The sequence below is a fragment of the Schistocerca nitens genome, chromosome 9, assembly GCF_023898315.1.
Source record: "Schistocerca nitens isolate TAMUIC-IGC-003100 chromosome 9, iqSchNite1.1, whole genome shotgun sequence".
NCBI classification, from domain to species: domain Eukaryota; kingdom Metazoa; phylum Arthropoda; class Insecta; order Orthoptera; family Acrididae; genus Schistocerca; species Schistocerca nitens.
The window spans coordinates 433,165,473-433,189,171 of record NC_064622.1 but is presented as its reverse complement, the minus strand read 5'-3'; the positions used below and the strand labels follow the sequence as shown (position 1 = coordinate 433,189,171).

General features: G+C 36.8%; 1 protein-coding gene across 1 annotated transcript in view; it reads right to left on the bottom strand.

Annotated features, from left to right (window-relative positions):
* The window catches only part of LOC126204421 (uncharacterized), a 270,652-nt gene that overhangs the window by 74,103 nt on the left and 172,850 nt on the right, over window positions 1-23,699 (bottom strand). Inside the window, exons 16-18 of the mRNA XM_049938808.1 lie at window positions 9,178-9,364; window positions 6,541-6,724; window positions 2,590-2,785 (exon numbers count right to left, since the gene is read on the bottom strand). Of these exons, the coding sequence (XP_049794765.1) occupies window positions 2,590-2,785; window positions 6,541-6,724; window positions 9,178-9,364 (567 nt within the window). The remainder of the gene's footprint in view (window positions 1-2,589; window positions 2,786-6,540; window positions 6,725-9,177; window positions 9,365-23,699) is intronic.

Here is a 23,699-nt window from a genome sequence, read left to right as displayed (position 1 = left end):
AATTCACAAACCCAATCATCCCGGCCGTCCCATTGTAGCTGGCTACCAAGCCCCCACAGAACATATCTCTGCCTACGTAGATCAACACCTTCAACCCCTTACATGCAGTCTCCCATCCTTCATCAAAGACACCAACCACTTTTTCGAATGCCTGGAATCCCTACCCAGTCTGTTACCCCCGGAAACCATCCTTGAAACCATTGATGCCACTTCCTTATACACAAATATTCTGCACGTCCAGGGCCTTGCTGCGATGGAGCACTTCCTTTCACGCCGATCACATGCCACCCTACCAAAAACCTCTTTCCTCATTACCTTAGCCAGCTTCATCCTGACCCACAACTTCTTCACTTTCGAAGGCCAGACATACAAACAATTAAAGGGAACAGCCATGGGCACCAGGATGGCCCCCTCGTACGCCAATCTATTCATGGGTCGCTTAGAGGAAGCCTTCTTGGTTACCCAGGCCTGCCAACCCAAAGTTTGGTACAGACTTATTGATGACATCTTCATGATCTGGACTCGAGGTGAAGAAGAACTCCAGAATTTCCTCTCCAACCTCAACTCCTTTGGTTCCATCAGATTCACCTGGTCCTACTCCAAATCCCATGCCACTTTTCTTGATGTTGACCTCCACCTGTCCAATGGCCAGCTTCACATGTCCGTCCACATCAAACCCACCAACAAGTAACAGTACCTCCATTATGACAGCTGCCACACATTCCACATCAAACAGTCCCTTCCCTACAGCCTAGGTCTTCGTGGCAAACGAATCTGCTCCAGTCTGGAATCCCTAAACCATTACACCAACAACCTGAAAACAGCTTTCGCATCTCGCAACTACCCTCCCGACCTGGTACAGAAGCAAATAACCAGAGCCACTTCCTCATCTCCTCAAACCCAGAACCTCCCACAGAAGAACCCCAAAAGTGCCCCACTTGTGACAGGATACTTTCCGGGACTGGATCAGACTCTGAATGTGGCTCTCCAGCAGGGATACGACTTCCTCAAATCCTGCCCTGAAATGAGATCCATCCTTCATGAAATCCTCCCCACTCCACCAAGAGTGCCTTTCCACCGTCCACCTAACCTTCGTAACCTCTTGGTTCATCCCTATGAAATCCCCAAACCACCTTCCCTACCCTCTGGCTCCTATCCTTGTAACCGCCCCCGGTGTAAAACCTGTCCCATGCACCCTCCCACCACCACCTACTCCAGTCCTGTAACCTGGAAGCTTTACACGATCAAAGGCAGAGCCACATGTGAAAGCACCCATGTGATTTACCAACTGACCTGCCTACACTGTGAAGCTTTCTATGTGGGAATGACCAGCAACAAACTGTCCATTCGCATGAATGGACACAGGCAGACAGTGTTTGTTGGTAATGAGGATCACCCTGTGGCTAAAGTCTTTCCGCTCCCGTGATTGGAGTGCCTCCTTACCCTCTCCCTTAAAACCCACATCCTTTTGTCTTTCCCTCTCCTTCCCTCTTTCCTGATGAGGCAACAGTTTGTTGCGAAAGCTTGAATTTTGTGTGTATGTTTGTGTTTGTTTGTGTGTCTGTCGACCTGCCAGCACTTTCATTTGGTAAGTCACATCTTCTTTGTTTTTAGATATATTTTTCCTATGTGGAATGTTTCCCTCCATTATATATATATACATATATATATATATATATAGGGAACCATTCCACGTGGGAAAAATATATCTAAAAACAAAGATGATGTGACTTACCGAACGAAAGCGCTGGCAGGTCGATAGACACACAAACAAACACAAACATATATATATATATATATATATATATATATATATATATATATATATATATATATATATATAATGTACACGGCCACTGTCATCTACACACAAACAATCACAAGTGCACAGACACTATCATCACCGAGTACTAAAAAGTAAACTTATAATTCTGTATCCCTATGATAATGCACAATGCAGTTATATGAATCCTGTTAACTGATCACAGACAACTTTATTTACTTCTGTGAAGATGTTGTTCTATTGCTAAGACAATTTAAGATTCGTGAGTCAATTACAGCCAATGTGCTCTCTGTGGGATGCATATTTCAGTATGCAGTGAAGTATACCTGGAATGAAATTAGCTGATGTTAACTGTGAAAGAGGCAGTGTGAAGACTGAAAGTGGCTTGATCTGTGAGACTATTTGGTTTTCTCAGATGGTATGAGAATAGGATACGAAAGCATAAGATACAATTCTCCCTTTCCAGATGTCTTTGAAAATGATTATCATTACTTTTTTCAAAAAGCTGTTGGGTATCCAGTCAAGTGATCATATGAAATTCTGTAATACTTCAATGGGTGTTGATGCTGAAGATGGTGATAGATATTGTAACTTTACACTATTCTGATATTGTCACCATGCTGGAAATCAAGAGCTTTTCACCAGCAGTGAGCAGCACGATAGTTTACTTCCACATGGCATTACTTTAGACAGCAATTTTTTCAGTTATTTTACAATCATTTCTTATTAGTATTTGTGCATGCTAAACGAACAATTAATATTTGAATGCAAGCCACTGAACAATTTACTATTAAATACAGACAAACCTGGTGCTCTACACCATGTTGCAGCTGGGATATCAGTTTTCACAGTGTAAGATGTAACTTTCCATGTACTGTTGTTGTAACAGCTTGCCATCTGAATGAGAAAATCATCTGGTGAGTGGTCATTACTGCCTGAGCCATTGTTATGGTATGTATTGGCTTCAACATATGTTATGTTGCCTTGATCATCAACACCAACCTAAGACAAAATAGACAGCACTAATATTTTGTATGAAAGTAGATGTTGAAAGTACAGTTCTAAATTTTAACCAGTGATAAATATACTTGACAATCACTGACCAAACAGTAAATCAACTTTTTTAAATTATTGGCTAATGCACCAGGTATATGGACTTTACTGAATGCCACTGTTTATGATATAAGGAGCATACTGATAGCACAAATCAACAAAAATAATCAATTTTTGAAAATATAATGTAACTGGATAGATGAAAAATCTATTCACCAAGCAGCGACAGGAGAATATATCTATACAGGTATAGAAATGTGCAAGTTTTTGGTGAAAGTGGCTCTTTCTTCTACAGAAGGACTGATGGAATAGGAAGTGGGTGGAAGGAAAAGGACTGGCATGGTTCAGGAAGTGGGGAGAGCTTAGAAAAGTCAGCTAGAGCCCCAGATCAGGTGAGACTCACCAAACTATTTGAGAAGAAGAGACTGATTGTTAGAGTCTGCACCAGACATGATTTGAAAACCTGAGAGCCTAAATGTGGAAGATAGGGCAATGCACAATACAGAAATTATTGACAAACCATGGTGCAGGAGTTAATAAGAGAGGAAAACTAAGCGCATTGTATGTGTTAGAGGAGGGGGAGGTGGATGGGGGGAGGCGTGAGCAGGGAGGAGGAATAGACAGTCCAGAGAATAAAAGATGTAGAAAGCTAAGAAACACTGATCCAAAAGAAATTAACATAAATAAAAGCCAGATGGTAGTGAGTAGTTGCAATGCCAGTTAGCACCTGCAGAGTTCTGTGAAACTGGTGTCCGGGTGAGGAATCCAGATGGCACATGTAGTGAAACAGCCACAGAGGTCACAACTGTCATGTTGTAGCCTAGAGCATGTTCTACAATGGGATATTGTTTGTTACCTCTACCTATGCTTATTCATACTGACTGCTAACTTGGTGCCAGCCAGGGTGGCCGAGCGTTTCTAGGTGCTACAGACTGGAACCGCGCGACTGCTACGGTCGCAGGTTCGAATCCTGCCTCGGGCATGGATGTGTGTGATGCCCCTAGGTTAGTTAGGTTTAAGTAGTTCTAAGTTCTAGGGGACTGATGACCTCAGAAGTTAAGTCCCATGGTGCTCAGAGCCATTTGAACCATTTGAATCCTATAGCTTACCACAACTTTTCTCAGAATTTCAAACATTTTACATTGTCGAATGCTTTTCCCAGGCCGACAAATCCTATGAATGTGTCTTAAAAACACCTGCTCTCATGGAAACAATTCAAGGTCAATGTGACCATGGCTGTAGTTAGTGAGGAGAAATGAACACTTGACCTTTAGTTGATTCCCCATCTACTGACTCACCTGTCTAAACAAAGCTACACTGCAAACAATAGTACAGTCAGGTAGCAGTATCTTTTCATTGTATGTGTATTTTTGTGCTGTGCTACTATGAAGTACAGTATACTATATATTAACATATTGTAATCCTAAATCTGTAACTTTAACTTTTATGAAGATCCTAAGCATAGCCTATAAGAGGTTATTGAATTCATTTGACTTCAAAACATTCAAAAATATGTACAACACAAAATATTGTAGTATGTTCATGGCTTAACCAAAAAAATTATTATCCAAAATGGCTTCCATCCCTTTAATTCGGTTAACCAGCCTTATACTGTGTTATTCATAAAGAGTATTAAAATTGTAGGTGCAAAAGAAAATACTGAGAATGAGTAGTCGAAAGTGACTTGTGTACCATTTTAATGTTAACAAGCATTCACAGTTTCAAATCACATCACTTGTTCTTTGGATATAATAATTAGCTTTAGCATATGCTAATAGGATTCAAATAAAAACAATTGGTCATGATATAGCACAAGCATTGAGCAGCAATAGCAGCATAAACAAGAACTTGAAACTAATAGTTCAGCTTGCATACTTGCGTTCCTTTTCAAACATGCTGATGTAGGAACAGTTACATTCCCTCATGCTGTAACCTTATTGGGGTGCATAATAATCTAGTGTGTATCAGGTGGGGGGAGTGTGCAACAGATGGAGAGAAGGGAATGAAAAAGGCTATGGTTGGAAGGGTAGTGTAGGAATACAATAGGACTACAGCTCCACAAAAATTACATCCAGAGGATGGTCAGGATGAGGAATGTTGCACTCTGTGATATGTGGGAGGGGATGAGCACTGGGTAGGATAGTGGGGAAAAGGTAATCCCTTGTCAGGAAGACCTATATACCCAAATATGTATAAAAGGGGGGATGAAATAATGAGATGCAAGAAAATGAAAGTGGACAGAAAATTTGTTAGTAATATAGGTAGACATAGATGTAGAGCACTGACTAGCTTAGAATAATGTGGCCAAAGGAATTGTTGGAATCTGACCCTAATCTCACATCAAATTTTGTCTCTAACAATTCATGTTGTGCTGTTGTGGTCTTCAGTCCAGAGACTGGTACTCTATCCTGTGCAAGCTTCTTCATCTCCAAGTACCTACTGCAACCTACATTCTTCTGAATCTGTTTAGTGTATTCATCTCTTGGTCTCCCTTTATGATTTTTACCCTCCATGCTGCCCTCCAGCACTAAATTGGTGATCCGTTGATGCCTCAGAACATGTCCTACCAACTGATGCCTTCTTCTAGTCAAGTTGGGTCACAAATTCCTCTTCTCCCCAATTCTATTCAGCACCTCCTCATCAGTTATGTGACCTACCGATATTTCTATTCAATTTTAATAATAACTGTTACCCACTTACACAGCTTGTAGCAACATTTCTCATCTCCAATAGTGCCTCATCTTCCTTCTCCAGATCCTTTCCTGATAACACCAACCTCACAACGGATAAAATCTACAGTCTCAAACAAGATGTTGATCTGACCAGCCTACAAACAAATAAGGAATCCACTGATAACAAATCACTGCACCTAGCTGGTAGACACCTGTACCTATATGTCTTGATCCAGAAATCACAATCCACAACTCTGGCAAGAGATATTGCACTCTTTTCTCAAAATGCAGATACTCTTCTAAACTAATGAAAGAACTTATTAGAGAATTTTTGAAAACTGTTCCAAAAATTAAATATAATTAATCTGAAATAATGCACAATCAACACAATGCAAGGCCGACTGTAAAAAATTAATAATGAGTAAGTGTTTGCAATAACTGTACATTGCCAATCTTGTCTCAGTACAATGAGCCATGGGATTGCAATGTGAAAACTATTCTCAGGGGGGCAACTGGGAATTTCTAGGAGTCAAGAAAACAAAAGATAATGACAGGAGTGGAAGACAATTAGGATTGTAATATCAATAAAAGGACAGTGGGCAAGGACACATATTTAGCTGAATGGATGCCATTATCTAGATGTGTATGTTAAGGGTGAGTAGCTGATGCTGGTGATGAAAACACAGTAAAAATTGAAGACTCAAAAAAATTATTTGTCTGAAGTCACTTTAAGTACAAAGTAAGGATAGAGTTAACGTTTAATGTAACACACAAACACCAAAATTATTGACAATTGTGGGTGTTTTATGATAGCTGCCTCTCTCCACTGGCAAAATCTCTCAATCACTTAGTGTGCCTGTACTGCATTTTCCATATTAGGATTTATAAAATGTGTGTGAATGGTTGAATGGCTGGGTTTCTCAAAAATTGTATTACATGATAAAACAATATAGTTTACTGTCTCTGTTAATATAAATTGCACTCTTATTTCCAACAGATCTGTGTAGCTCAAATAAAGCAGAGGCTACTTACTTCATAATCTATAGCAACATCAAATCTTTTTCCAATTGATTCCATTGTCCTTTGTAAGGGAAGATGGATGCGAACAGGTCTCTTCTGAAGATATGCTGCAAGGGCTCCAGCTGCAGTTGTCTGAGAATTTCTTGTTATCTTACATCCATAACAACCTCCAACTCTTCTGACATTGACATTTATACTGAAAAAATATGAACAAGCAATATTATTTTGTGAATTGTGTTTTGTTCATCTTGTGACATACATTTGCAATCCATTTGGTTTGCGAACAGGAGACATGTCAACAATTTATAACACAGTTACAATGATTTTTACACTAATAAATAATATCACTATAAGAAATAACAACACTATAAGGATATTTCTTGGAACATGTTACACATTGTATCCAGCTCAAATTTCCAGTTTGTTCTGCATGATTTCATCCACTGAGAAAAACATTTCTGTGTCAGTACCTCAATAGCTTTCTTTTAAGTGGACCTAAATATTCATCTGTATCAACTTGTTCACTTTTAATTTATTTCAAATTTTCATTCCTATGTATTGAAGTCCTTGCACATAGAGTCTGAGGGGGTGGGTAGGGAGCATAGATTTTTCTCTGTTTCTAGTATAATGTGATGGACAAAATGGTTTCCCTCAATTTGTATCTGATGTACAAAAATATAATAATATGATCTATGTATAGAGATGGCAGAGTTAATATTTAAGTTTTCTAAATAACGGATGACATGATTCTTTATGATATGCAGTGTGCATATTTCAAATGACTTTTGTCTGTATTTTTAGCGGTCACACTATGTTAGCCAAGTTACCCCAAAAAGCAATACCATACCTAATAATAGATTCAAAGTAGCTTGTATATGTTACTTTTTGTGTGTCCATGTCAGTTGCAGTTAGTAATATTTGCACTGCAAATGCAAAGCTGCTCAGTTTGTTTGCTAAGTATTCAATGTGTGCCTGCCAGCTGAAATGTTTATTTACATTTAAACCTAAGAATTTGACAGAGCCAACTTCTTCCATATCTTGGTTGTTGTGAACAATCTAAATCTGCTCACATTTTGACTGTTTGGTCTTGAATTGCACGTGAGGTTTGGATATGTTTAGATCCAATCAATTTAGCTAAAACCGAGTTTCTAAGGTACTGAGGGCTCGGATCACAGATTAGGGAATTTTTTCTGAATCCTGATCTTCAACTAAGAAGTGTCATCTCTGAACAGAACTGATGAGGAGCTGATATTTAATGGTAAGTCATTAACATAGAAGATAAATAGGACTGGGCCTAATGTGGAGCCTTGTGAAACACCCCCGAGATATTTTTTTCCAGTCAGAAAAATAATATATGCCATTTAAAGAAATGCTAACTCTTTGCTTTCTGTTTGATAAGTATGATTTAAGCCACTGTAGGGCACAGCTGCTAATACCATACATCTCAAGTTTATAAACAAACAATGTATGGTTTTCAGAATCAAAAGCCTCTGTGAGGTTGTAGAACATTCCTGTCACCTTATTTCTGTTGTCTAATGATGTACTTATTTTCTCAATGAAACAGTTCACTGCATCTATGATGTTTTTCCCCTGCTGGAAACCATTTCCCCTGCTGAAAACCTTTGGAAATTAGCATAACAGTCTCATTCCCACTGCTTCAGGCATCTGTATCACAATACCATGTTCAATGGCAATAACAAATACATAATGTCAGAATTAAGATAAAAGCAAGATAATAATTGTGTAGATGAAATTACTGGAAGTGTCTATTTATCATGAAACATTTGGGAGACAAATGTTTGAGTGTAATACTGAACAAAAAAATGCAATTTATGTTGTCCAAGAACACTATTTTAATTCTTTTCCAGCACCAGTAGATAGTTTTAAGTTAAAGTACAGATCTGTCAACAGGGTGTCTGGGAAGTTCATATGAATAAATCTTTAGAATTTTATTCGATTATAAATTGTTTATAAAAATAATTACGCTAATAACACAGAATTAATAAGATAAGTGAACTACATCAAATGTTTGTAAGGGAAATGGTTACTATATCTCTTATCCAAAATGAACTGTGATGAAATTTAATTCAGCCATTCTGATTTTGTATTTTGATGTCTCTGCCAAATGACTTCAGATAAATGAAAGGTACTCATGCTACAGAAATCATGTGTTTATATTAACAACAAAGAGGTGTAATTAGTAATAAAAATTCATATTGAAAATTTATGCAATTGTTAACTTAAAAAGAATCATCTCCAGTGTTGTCACTGTATATGAAGTTCTGCATGTTCCCTTAAAGGGGATCATTATTTTATCTCATTGCTCCATACAAGCACAAGAAAAGGAAAATAAATTATAATTTAGTTCAGACCTTACCCTGTGTAATATTTGTATTCTAATATAAACATACAGGAATGTAACACACATTTTCCTACAAAACCAGAAAATGAATTGCATTGGACTGTAGTATTTTTGACTCTTATCTGAGACAGTGCATCACTGATATGACTAAGCTAATGATTAAACACCATATGAATTTAAAAGTTAACACTGCAGATACTAAAATCTATTTCATTTGCACAATGGTGGAAGTATCAGTGTATTTCTTATACGTTATGTAAAAATTTTATTTGTGTTAGTTAATTTACCTGTGCTGTGGAATTTTCAAGGCTTCTGATATTGCAACTTGTGTCAGATTTGGCCATTGTGTAGGTGCATACACATCAATTCCATCTTCTGTTGGTATACATAATGCAGTTTGTGTTTCCATGGAGAAATGGTACTGACTTCCAACATGAAAGCTGCCTTTAATTGTATGCTTTGTATTCTTCTTCTCTGAAACCAGAATGATATACACTCTGGCAGTTGCCTGAGCTTGGCTTAACTGTTAACAATCTTTAAGAAAGAGTATGAATAATAAAATCTCTGAAAAAGAAGAATATTAAAACCCTGTGGTTACAAAGAAGAGAGCAAGTGTGATGGCACCAACAATAATTATTTCATAAAGTGATATTCCTAAGTTAATGAATTATGTATATCTATTCATCTGAATGCAATCATTACTGAGACATACACCTCCAAGAATACTAAGCAACAGGTGATTAAGATTAACCTTTTTATCACTGACAACTGCACTAAACCAGTGCTCATCACTGTTTGCTGTTCCTTAAATTGTATTGAACTCAAGATTCTCAACTACTGACACTTGACGTAAAATATAGATATAGACACATAATAAATCATTATAACTCAACAAACAGTGCCCAAATAATGCTGTCAATTATGATATGATGATTGAACAATCAAACCATATAATTGTTCACAAGTAAGATCAAGTTAATCAGTACAATGTGGTGACAAAGCAGACTCACTTTATATAGGAAAAACAGTAAGAATGTGGGAGTACAATTCTTAAACACCATGTGGTATATCTGTGGCAGAAACCCAGTTGCTCAGTTATGATAATACCCACTGGTCATGAAAGCTCTGCACAAAACACTTGGGTAATTAAGATATGATTCTTTTACTTTTGATCAAATAAATACTGCACTAACTATGTATGCTGAGATAAAAAGCTAGTGTCCCTGTGCAGTATAAGAATTATCATAAAATATAGTAGCTGCTACCCTCTTTATATAATTCAGTGGCTGTATTGTTTGACAGAGACTGACATTAAAATACTGAGGACATTACTTCAGTAAGGTCAAGGCCTGGACAAATTTTGCAGCTTCTGAGTGGAAGCTAGTACTGAAATGAAACTCATTTCTAGTACATGCATCCATTTTTTTATTGACTTTGGGAAATCGGTTGCTTTTTCAATTAATCAAGAGTTATTACCTATGTTTGCACAACAACTGTTTGTCCAACACATTTTCTTGTACATTATAAAATATAGAATTCCACTGAAAACCATATTATGTTAGTAAACGTAAGACATAAAACACTTCTTAACTGCATGTGCATGATTTGAACCCTAATTGAAAACTAGTTTTGATAAACTTTGAAGGTAAGGAGGCTTAGTATTTTGGTCCCAAGCAGTGGCGTAACGTGAGGGGAGACTTTGAGACTTAGTCTCCCGTGTTTTCCTTTTGAAAAAATATGCAATAGTAATTCACAACAAAAATATAAAAAACTTTCTGCTAAGAGCTCTAAATGCGCAAAGACATCAGTTTTGTAGCCCGCACCACACCCTGAGTATTGGTGTATCTGCCTGCTTGAGACTCGACTGCTCTTAGTCTCTGCCTCCTTTCCCTTACCTGGGTGTGTTGGTGGCTTTCTCGGCTCCCCACCACTTTCCCTCTTCCACGAAGCCGGTGCGCTGCACTTGCTAGCAGGTATCGAGACTAGTCTCTGCCGCTTCTATGCTGGCTATTAACACGGAAGTGAACAGTCATGTGGTTTGTGTTCATAGTCATTCTTGTGTGATTTTAGTGCATATTTCATTGTGTCGCCACCATGAGTGAGCCAGCAACTGAACATCTTGTAGAATTTTTATTAAAGACCCCTTTTTCTACATCAATGTACCGTATGAAAAAAAGTGCGAATTGAAGGATAAACGACCTACTCCTATACTCAGTGTAGTTTTAAGTGAAGCCAAACAAAAATGCACTTTTCAGACAGCCTGGTACGAAAAATATACTTGGATGACTGTGAATGCAGTTAATAAAAGATTATATTGTTATATATGTCTTCTGTTTGGTGGTGAAAAGGAATGGTGCAATGAGGGCATTTATACAATGAAGAACTTTGACAGGAAAGCACCGAAGCATCAGATATCAAAACGTCACCTGCAGAACAATGAATCATTTCAGTTATTGGGCAAAAGTAGAATTGAGCACACTCTTTCTGAAGCCGCTTATCTGACAGCAACAAAATACAACAAACAAGTTGCATGCAAGAGGACAGTATTGGTTCATCTTACTCAGGCAATTGTATTACTTTGTAAACAAGGACTAGCCTTTCGCGGCCGTTGAGAAGAGAAATCCTCCAGTTTCAAAGGTAACTATCTGGAATTGTTAGATTTACTAGCTCAAGGAGAGCAGTTAATCCGAGACCATCTGTCATCATCTTCAAGTTCCTTTAAAGGGACTTCTCCAGATATACAGAATGATGTAATAGAATGATAACGCTGGCAGTCAATGAGAAAGTAAAATCTGAAATTCAGAACTGCAATTTCATTTCAATTCAGGCTGATGAAACATTAGACATGTCATGCAAGAGTCAAATGAGTATAGCATTCAAATACTGTGTTGCAGACAAAATTGAGGAAAGATTTGTTGGATCTTACGATGTTTCTGGAGATAAAACTGCTGAAGGTTTGTCAAAAATTATTCATGCAGTGTTGAAAGAATGGAATGTGGAAAGAAAAGTGGTTAGTCAAACATATGATAGCGCTTCAGTAATGGCGGGCAGAGAAAGAGGACTACAACAATTGGTGAAGCAGTTCTGTCCCTGTGCGGTGTTTACGCATTGTTATGCACACCAACTGAATTTGTTACTGTTAGATGCTTCCAAAATCATACGACAAGTTCGAATGTTTGTAAGTGATCTCACTGCATTCCATTTGTTTTTCAGCAAATCATCAAAATGAACTGTATTGCTAACTGAGGAAGGATTTAAACTGCCACATGCAAGCAACACTCGCTGAAACTTTCGTTCCAGGGCAGTTTCAACAATATCTAGTCATTTCCCAGAGCTATATAGTGTTTTTAATTACATAATTGATGGTTCAGACTCTCAGTGGGACCAGAATCTTTGAGCTTTGCTGTGGGAATGAAACGGCGGACGGATGATCCTACCTTTGTTTACTTGCTTCGTTTCTACTGAGGGTACTTTGTTTATGTTGATCATTTCTTTAATGTTCTTCAGTCAAAATCTGTCATTATAGCTACCTGCCACGATGAAATGAGAACTGTTTTGAGAAACTTACGACAGTTAAGAACGGAAACATTCATTCATGAATGTATTAAATGCAGCTTGTGTTTGAATGGCAACTTATCATTCTGTAACAATCAAAAGACATCTCTCAAGGCACTAACTTAAGAGATACTGGATTTGCAAATTGTTCAGATACAAAGAAGATTTCAAGACATTCCCCAAATTCATTTTGTTGAACTTTTGAATGAAAAGTGTTTCCCGAACTATCAAAAAGAATTCCCAAAGTTGAAACTGCATCAGTTATTAGAACAGTACCCTTTTTTTAAACAAGAACAACTTGAAAATGAACAGTGTAACATGTGTGCTGATGAGAAAAAACACTTATCTCCAAGAATCCTCTTAAAGAACATTGTCAATAATGATTTAGACTCTGTTTATGAAGAAACAACAAAGTTCCTGCTTTTGGTTTTGACCCTACCTGCAACTACAGCAAGCAGTGAACGAAGCATGAGTATTCTTAAACAAGTGAAGAATTATTTAAGAAATTCCATGTCCAACACCCGGCTGTCGTGTTTGAGCATGTTATGAATAGAAAAGACACTACTTGGAGAGCTATCCAATGATCAGATCTTTGCAGACCGAGCTATAGACTTCTACGTGGAAAGTAAAGACAGGCGCATTGCACTTGTGTACAAGAAAATATAAGTTCTTCTTCTCTTGCTGCTGGAGTTCTACAAATGTGTCATCGTTTCTTGAACAAATTAGTTATTATTATTATTATTATTATTATTATTACTGGTAGTGGTAGTAGTAGTAGTAGTAGTAGTAGTAGTAGTAGTTGTTGTTGTAGTTTTTGTTGTTTTATTTGATGCATTTTGTTTCATTTGTTTAAATTATTGTTTAATGTACTATTTTGTCTCCCTATAATAAATGTAGAGTCTCCCCAACCTTTAAAACCACGCCACGTCACTGGTCCCAAGATTCTGGTATCAATGTGCTTCAAGCATAGGCAATGGTTTTCTTTTATTACATTTCTTTATCTTATAGTTGTTATCATAGAATGAAGTTAGTTATGGGGGGATGCATGGGGCAGGTAAAACACACACAATTCAAGGCAGGGCCACGTGTGAAACTACACATGTCATTTATCAGCTGAAATGCCTGCACGGCACAGCCTTTTACATCGGTATGACAACAACTAAACTGGCTGAGCGCATGAACGGACACAGACGAACTGTCCGCCTAGGAGATGTCCAATACCCAGTAGCGGAGCATGCCCTCCAGCATAATTCTAGGGACCTAGGAACCTGCTACACCGTATGTACCATTTGGCTTCTCCCACCCAACACCAGTCCCTCTGAACTGCGGAGATGGGAACTTGCACTCCAACACATCCTTTCATTCCGCCATCCCCCTGGACTGAACCTACGTTAAACAACCTCACTCCCATTTACTCTTCAGTCTTCTCCTCTTTCCCTTTCCTCTTTAGCCATTCACACATCTTTTCATCCTACGTAGTTGTGTTTATCTTTATACTGTATACCTCTTTACTTTTGTATGCATCCTCTTAGGTTTGAAGCTGGTACAGTACTTACAGTAGAATATCTTTGGCTTCCCTCTGACAACCATGCCTCCATCCTTGCTACCCTCCCTGTTTTCCTTTCCCTGTTGCTTGATGACCTGGGTTATGAGTAACTGAATCCACTTTCCTTTCTCCCCTTTCTTTCCTCTCTCTCCTCCCTGATGAAGGAACATTTGTTCCGAAAGCTAGGAACGTAAATTTTTGGGTCTGTTTTTTGTGTATCTATCAGCTGTACTGAGCTGAGGTATGTACTGGCCAGCCCCTCTATCTCTTTGTTAGTATTTGTTTCACATCTTTATATGAGATTTTCCATTAATCATTTAGATCACCTAATGAAGTTAGTAATTCATTTAGGCACAACTATAATTTAAATCTCAAAATCCCTTTTCCCTCGTCTTACATCTAGATAACAGATGAAAACTACAGTGTATATCTTCTTTTCTGACACTTCCTTCCTCTCTTCCTATTTCGTTTTTGTCTTTGTATATGGGTGTGTTGGTGGGTGGGCAGATGTGTGCATGTATTTGACTTACAGTTCAGAACGATTTTACTCATAGAGTAGTTCACAACACTGTAATCAGATGCATCATTGATGGTAATGCTGTCTATGAAACAAAGTCCAGTTGTATATTTGCATTACTTGTTTACTTATAATTTTGAATATTTAACACATGGACATCTGGTGGTGCTGAGTAGTGAATGAGTTGTAGAGCAGAGAGAAACCTACCATGGCACTAGTAGTACTGAGCCCACAGACATTGTTTAGTGTAATAATTCTGTTTCATGCTTCTGACAAATTAAACACCACAGCTTGAAAGAAAAACCGAATAACAATTATATTAAAATGTGAATGATGTGTGTCCATTCTACCCCCATGAAAGTCATTTACTAATAAAACATTGCATCTGGGCACAATCAATGTTTGAAGTTCAACAAATCTAGGCACTACAGAATAATAAGTCACTGAAGAAACAATACTGTGTGACAGGCAATTATGGCTAACAGAGTCAAAAGTCATACAGATGGTATTATTTGGCAGAAAAACTAAATATTTGCTTGAAAAAATATTTATGTTAACACAGGCAGCACTCACAGAGTTTTATTTACAAAAAAGGCAATATTGTTGTTTCTATTGCCTCACTTGCCACAAAATTTCAAATGCAAAGTTTCAGTGAGGTGATTAAAACATGACAGAATGGGACAGTTTGTGGTAAGGCTTTGGATAATGTGATCGCTATGGCTTTGGATACTGGACAATTGCTGTTGCAACAGGACATCCTCCAGCAGTTTTACTATTCATCAACTGGAGTAGTCAATGCCAGGAATATTTCTAGAATTTTAGATAGGTCAATATTATCACAGCTATTTTTCTGAAAATTTTTATATAATTTTATACACAATATGTTACATTTCAAGCTAAAATCTATGAAAAGGAATTATATTATTTTTGAGGTTACAATCAATATGTACATGCTCTGAATGTACAGATAACATTATTTTTTTAGAAACATTTTAAATTAAAAAATATTTGGCACACTTCAAATTTCTATTATTAATTATGCAATGTGGTACAGCTTGTTACGGTTATTTCTGGATTCATTTATAAAAAATAGTATAAACTACTATAAACTCATTTGTCAAGAAAAATTGTAAACCATTTGGAATATTGTTATTACCACAGTGTGAGGAGGTTGTAGTGGGCATGCCTATGATATGATCAGACATGTTTTTGTATTTTAGACAAACAATGTAATTTTGGCTTTGTTAATGTGAAAGTTCAAAAGACAGTGTCATATAGTAAAATGTGACACAAATAACCATAAAAAAAATATATATATATCTGCACACGCATTCTTCAGAATTGTTTACATCAACTGGAACATGATAACGTAAAATGTGAAAATTTCAGATTCAAGAATCAGACCCTTCAATACGAAGAACTGGACTCAACTGCATGAGAAAAGATGATAAGTAAAAGGTTGATTGTAAATCTTACTCCTATCAAATCTTATGAAAAGACTTAACCATAAAGATAGTTGCAACAACAAAGGAAGGAGGGATAAATTACAAGTGTAGGCATCATCTGTGACCAATTGACTAATAATGGAGTTTTGTCTGGTGCAGAGGGAGGGCGATTTTATGTCATTTGCAGTTTATGTATGAATGGGTATCCGATCATATGAAGTAAGAAAACTGAGGGCTGGCCAGCAAAGTAAATCATATCAACACTGATGATGTACTATCAATAATGACCAACCAGATTGAATGAAGGAGGACTTTACAACTATGAGGAGGGGGGGGGAGGGGGTTGGGGGGGGAGCCTAAATTTTTGTGAAGTTAATTTGTTTGTGGATTTGTGTCCTTGTTAACAAAATGAATAGGGACAAGGGTAAGAGTAAGGCAGAAGTGAAATCTGTAGGATCCACTCAGGACATGCCTGAGCTGAATGAAATCATAGTCAGCAAAGAAACTGTAAAAACTGAGATTTTGCAGTTAATTTTGGGAAAAATAGAGGAAATGAAGACAGATAACAACAATAAATCAGACAAAGTTCAAGATCAAATGGGCCATCTTAGTAATCAAGTTACAGAGCTAAAAAATGGGTTGCAGGGGGGTTAAAAATATGAATGAAAAAGTTGATGTTTTAGAAAATAGATTTATTGTTTTGTAAAATGAGCTGGCAGTTGAGTCAGTGAAACAGTCAAAGAATATTGAGGATGTCAGTGTTGAAAAGAAGGCCATAGCAGAAAAAATTGAACAAAATATTGTCAGTTTAAACCAAAAAAATTTAAATGTTGAAAACAATATGCAAACTAATGTAACTGTTTTAGATCAAAAAATTTCAGCAGTTCAGGAAATTTATGTGAACCAAGGTCTGGGTGCAAACAATGGTATTGTGTGGTCCAACACTCCTATCAAAAGTTTCCCATCAAACAATTTACATCCAGCGGATTTTCTGCACCACTATAGAGACAGATTTGTGTCAAAAGATGTCTTAGAAGGTGAAGCTCTGTTATCAGTAAATATAAATTTAAGTCAATGAGGAACATATCAAAGTTCTGAGAAAACTTTTTTAAATAAATTTTGCTTGGTAGCTGAACAGGGGAGACTCAAAAGGGAATTTTTGAATGTTCCTAATTACAGTAACTTGATGGTACTTTGAAAGAGTTTTGTAAGAATCAGCTTAAAAAATTACCATACCTTGAGAAACCATTTGACAAAATGACCTTGTTAGATGAACTTATAAGGAGGTTACCAGAAAGATGGCAGTGGGATTTAATACACAGACCTGATGATTATCTTGAACAATTATATGATATGTTGACAGGCTGGATAGGGCAGTAGAAAGAAATATGTACCATAATAATCAGAATGATAGGAATCACAATGGGAGTAATTACAGAAACAGAGATAATGGTAACTTCCATCAGGGTCAAAATGTTGATAGAGACAGAAATTTTGAACAGCAGCAGAATAGGAGTAATGGGGATAACCATGGGCAATTTAACAAAAGAAACAATCACAGAAGTAAGTAATTGGGAAATGTCAGTTTGTCTTAAAGAAGGTCAACTAGCACAGGACCCCCAAGTTACACATGCAATTAGACAACAATAATAGTGTTAATGATATGGCACATGTGTCTGAAATTGAACAGATTCCTCATTTATGTTTTGATCAAGTTTTTGGATACTACATTTAATCATGGGAATATAGATGCTAATCACAATCCAGAATATGAGAGTAATGAGAATTTTGATATAGTATGAACAAATGATTCCTTCTCTCAGTCAGAAAACAGTGTTGCTGATGCATGTAAAACAGGTGATGACTGTATTGAATCTGAACTAGGTGGTATTTTTGATGTCGATGTGAATGAGAGCTGTGAAGTAACTGAGATTGGTATGTCTGAGACTGGTGACTTATTGCAAATGAATATAGGTGAGGTAAGTAACTTTGACAGCAATGAGACTTGTATTGTTAGTGATGTTGTTGATGAAGTAATTTTGGAGGAATATGATGATCATGAGTATTGGGTACTTGTGGAGTTTAAGAATAATGAAGTTTCAGAGTTATTTGTAAGTGATGTTTACAATATAGGTAAGGTAAGTGATGTATACAAAGCTGTAAGTCAGAGTCAAGGAATACCAGTCCAGTCAAAACAGTTGTTCATTAATGTCACCGTAGTATTGATTGAAACAGTAGAGGTGAGTTACCTGTGAGCATAGAAATAAAGGATAAAACTGTCTGAAGTTTGTTTGGGATAAGATCGATGATAACATAGATAAATGTGCATTCTGAAATAAGTTAGTTGTGGTTAATCATAATTTGTATCCCAATTGGTGGAATGAAGTGAAAGAAGATCTAAGCAGGAAGTGTAATTTTTGACAGTGTTGTGGTGCTTTGAAGTGATGTTAGTTGTGCCATGGAATACATTCATTGTGTTCAATGTTTACTGACAACATGAGTAACCAAAGTAATGCTATTAAACCAGTAAAGTTGATAAAATCCCGTGAAGACAGCGTGGATGTAGTATTGGATGAAATTGAAAGTGATCTTTTGCATGAAGTATCTGACAACAGAGAAAATATTTCAGATTTTGGGTGTCCTTATATTAAAATTAAGATTGATCATTGGGAAGGGAACTGTTTGATTGATACAGGTACCCCAATTTGTAGTATATCTGAACAATTTAGAGGCCGGATCAAGTATAGTAAGAATTTTGTGGAAATGTCCATTGTATGTGTAAAGATAAGAGAAGCTGCTGGTAAGCAAAGAAAATTGTTAAAATCTCTAGTACTGTTAACTTTTAGTATAGAAGACAAGACCTTTGAACATGGATGCATAATGATCTCTTGTCTGGAAGAAACTATACACTATTTTTGCAGGCTCATACAACCATATAATTATGTTTTGTAATAAATCTGTGCTTAAGAATCTGATAAATTTATGCCATGATACTAAATGAGTAGAACCTTTTACAATTATGAAACAGGACAATGCTATTAAATATCTAGTAATAAATTTTCATATCTTGTACTGTAAAAACTAGGAATAGTTTCTTAGTATATCTGTGTGTGTCACTTTAGTAGTTCATTTTTTCCATTGCATTCAGCTCTGTTTATTAAAGTATCATATGTGAACACTTTTTAATCCAGTCTGACGTAAGCCCTGTGAGCTTGTTTTTTTTTCAATATAAACAGGCAGAGCATACGCCGTGTGATGTGAAGGATGCATTTAATAGCATACTATTAGTACACAAAACAAAGTTGCAGGATTTAATTTGAAAGCTAGACAGGAAATTACCTATCTGTTGGGCCATGTGAGGATAAATCTAGGGAAAAAACTGAAAGATGTGGAAGGATCCACTCCCACACTAATGTACGACTGCAACCATACTAGTCCAGACAACCTACAAGAGATCATAGGTGCTGGCTAATGTACTCAAGTATCTGTCAACCACATCAGTGTTGTAACTGAGATTTGTAAATTGTTAGCCAAGAAATTATCCTACATGGAGAATTCATGGAACTATTTGTTTACAAACGTCATCACTGATATGGACAGTGTTATCCCAAATAAATGTATGTTTGTTCATGTGGGAGAATTAACTTACCAATACAATTATAACTTTAAATTAGTATATATTTTTTATATATTGTAAATTAATCTTATAGGCCTCCACATACATATGTTAGTTTGTATGAACAATTAGCAAATAGTGTGGGAGATGTTTAAAAGTATAGACAGTATAACAAGATGTATGTATTTCTGATTCCACACACTGATTTTGGTCCTCAAGCTACTCAACTATGTCATCACTCAAAGTTATTTATAACTCTGATTACCTGTATTTATCCTGAGTACTGCATTATTGTATCTTATTGGAAACTGAGTTGTGGGCAAACTCATGCTTAACTCTGTTTAGGGTATCCCTGGTCATCACGACTGTGGGTGAATATTCAAGGAGAGCATGCAACTATTGATTGAGGCTAGGTACTTCCTATTATTACTCTTTACATATGATTGAAATTGTTGATGTAGTATTGTGAACTTCATTCAGTGTTTTGTGTAGAAACATTTTTTGCTGGTGTGTACCCAGTGTGGTTTGGATTCTTGGGTTGGTCCCCACATCGTAAACTGAGACCCTAATATTTTTTCATTATTTTGTCCTTTCATGAGTCAACATATCCTTGCATACTCTGATATATGTGGTTGATTGATTTTGTGCTATATATCTACTCATGATTGAGTATATTCTTCTGGTCTGTACCTGTCATTGTGAGTTTTTCAAGTTAGCTCACTCGTCGTACACTTAGGCTATGAATTTTTTTCTTCTCTTTTGAAGATTTTGAAGGAGTGACTTTATAGATGCTAAGTTCTAATTTGTAATCCCAGTAATTTACAGTGTCTCAGCACTTATCTCTATAGTTTAGTGTTGTAATGTTGTAGTTCTCACTTTGTAGCAGTTGTCTTGGACAGACTGTCCCACAGATCTGAAAATCTGAATTCCATATCCTCATATGTTTATAAATTATACCTTGTATAGTAAATATCTTTTTATGTTTTCTGTAATATGTTATGTATCAGACACTTCTATACACCAGTATTCTATCTCTTGGCCTCGTTTTGTACACTGTTTGGTAAACTGGTAGATCATAAAACATTGTAAACACATTATTTCCATATTTTATTTTATGAGGAGGGGGGAGGTTGTTGTAAAGGGACGTCCTCCTCTAGCATTACTTTTCCTCAGCAGAAGAAGTCAATGCCAGAAATATTTTTGGAATTTTAGACAGGTCAGTAGGCCTGTTACCTCAGCTGTTTTTCTGCAAAATTTCATATAATTTTATACACAATATTTTATATTTCAAGCTAAAATCTATGGAACAGAATTAAGCTATTTTAATTGTTACAATCGATAAGTACTAGCTCTGAATGTACAGTCGAAATTATTTTCTTAGAAACATTTGAAAGTATGAAATATTTGGTACACTTAAAATTTCTGTTATTAATTATACAATCTGGTACTGTTTATTACGTTTATTTCTGAATTCATTTATAAAATAATAGTATAAACCAGTATAAATTCATTTGTCAAGAAAAATTCTAAGCCCTCTGGAACAGTGTTATCGCCACAGCGTGAGGAGGTAGTAGTGGGCGTACCTCTGATGTGATCAGAATTGTTTTTGTATTTTTGATGAACAATGTAATTTTGGCTTTGTTAATGTGAAAACTCAAAAGACAGTGTCATATAGTAAAACATGACACAGACAAACATCAGAAAAGAAAAAGTCTGCACAATTATTCCTCAAAACTATTTACGTCAATTGGAACATGAGAACCTAAAATGTGAAAATTTCAGCTTCAAGAATCAGACCCTTTGACATGAAGAACTGAAGCCTACTGCATGAGAAAAGAAGATAAGTTAGCTGTTTATTGTAAATCTTCCTCCTCTCAAATCTTATGAAAAGACTTAATCATAAAGACAGTTGTGACAACAAAGAGGGGAGGGGTAGATTACACTGTGTTATGTAGGTTGACCATATGTTACCTTTGTCAAGTGTGCATACTGTTACATTTCACTGTGTTTTAATCACTTCATTGGAACTCTGCATTTCTGCTTTGTTGAAGAATATGGGAAGAATATACACTATGTTATCAAAAGCAACTGGACACCCCCAAAAACGTACGTTTTTCCCTTATTAGGTGCAGTGTGCTGTGACCTACAGCCAGGTAATCCATATAAGCGACATCAGTAGTCATTAGACATCATGAGAGAGCAGAATGGGTTGCTCCACAGAACTCACGGACTTCGAACGTGGTCAGGTAATTGGGTGTCACTTGTGTCATACATCTGTACTCGAGATTTCCACACTCCATCAATAGGTCCACTGTTCCCAATGTGATAGTGAAATGGAAATGTGAAGGGACACATACAGCACAAAAGTGTACTGACCGACCTGCACTGACAGTGTTGATCTGTTGACTCACAGAGACTGCCGACAGTTGAAGAGGGTCACAATGTGTAATAAGCAGACATTTATCCAGATCATCATGCAGGAATTCTAAACTGCATCAGGATCCACTGCAAGTACTATGACAGTTAGGTGGGAGGTGAGAAAACTTGTATTTCATGATTGGACAGCTGCTCATTAGCCACACATCATGCCGGTAAATGCCAAACGAAGCCTCGCTTGGTGTAAGGAGCATAAATATTGGACTATTGAACAGTGGAAAAATGTTGTGTGGAGTGTTGAATCACAGAACACAATGTGGCAATCCGATGGCAGGGTGTGGGTATGGCAAAAACCTGGTGAACATCATCTGCCAGCGTGTGTAGAGCCGACAATAAAATTTGAACGTGGTGGTGTTATGGTGTGATCGTGTTTTCTATGGATGGAGCTTGCACCCCTTCTTGTTTTGCATGACACTATCACAGCACAGGCCTACATTGATATTTTAAGAACCTTCTTGCTTCCCACTGTTCAAGAGCAATTTGGGATGGCGATTGCATCTTTCAACATGACTGAGCACTTGTTCATAATGCACGGACTGTGGCGGAGTGGTTACATGACAATAACATCCCTGTAATGGAGTGGCCTGCACAGAATCCTATAGAACACCTTTGCAATGTTTTCGAACACTGACTTCATGCCAGGCCTCACCAACTGACATCAAAACCTCACCTCAGTGCAGCACTCTCCGAAGAATGGGTTGCCATTCCCCAAGAAACCTAGCACCCGATTGAACATATGCCTGCAAGAGTGGAAGTTGTCATGAAGGGTAAACGTGGGCCAATACCATATTGAATTTCATATTTAATCGATGGAGGGCACCACAAACTTGTAAGTCATTTTCAGCCAGGTGGTGGGATACTTTTGATCACATAGTGTATGACAATAGAATAACTTCTATTTTGTAAAATAGGACTCTCACATACAGTTTTGAGTTAATGTTTAGCTTGTTATGGTTCTTTTGAATCTACTCATAGTAATTGCCTAATATATGATAATGATTTTTAAGCAATTAATGCTTACTTAGTCATTGAATTTGGTTAGCTTTAAATATCACTTGTACACAAACACAGAATTTTACAGACAAATTATTTTGATAGATGGCAGAATGGACATACGTCTATATCATTTTTTATTTGGCTTCATTCATTCCAATTTTGAGTACTTTATCTGTTTTCAGTAGTGTTATTAATGTTGTTGTAATAGTTTGTTCCTTTTGAGATCATTAGCTTTATGTGAGTTGACAATGTAGTGTATATTTTAGTGCTAATTTTTATTTTTCTTGTTTATACTTTATGTGTACCATATTTAAGTAGTGCAGACTATGTGTACCATATTTACGTAGTGTAGATTTATTGTTGCAACTGCTAGTATTTTCACAATAGGTCTCTAACTGCTTTGCTTAGCACCTTTCTTTTCATGGTTTTATGTACTTTTACATAGTGGACAAACAGTTGTGAGATTGTGTAACTCTGTGTAGAATTTAAATATGGAAACTAGCTATGTGGTTGCCTTGGCAACAGGTGTGAGATGCAGTCCAGTGTTGATAACACATTTGAGCCATTCTGTTGAACTGGTGGTTAATTTTCCTCCCTGGTCCACACAAGTACAGAGGGTGGATAAGTTAATCACTGGGAGCTCCACCTAAGGCAGATAATGGAGTCCCCTCAGTGAAATAGTACACCGGCTGGGAGGG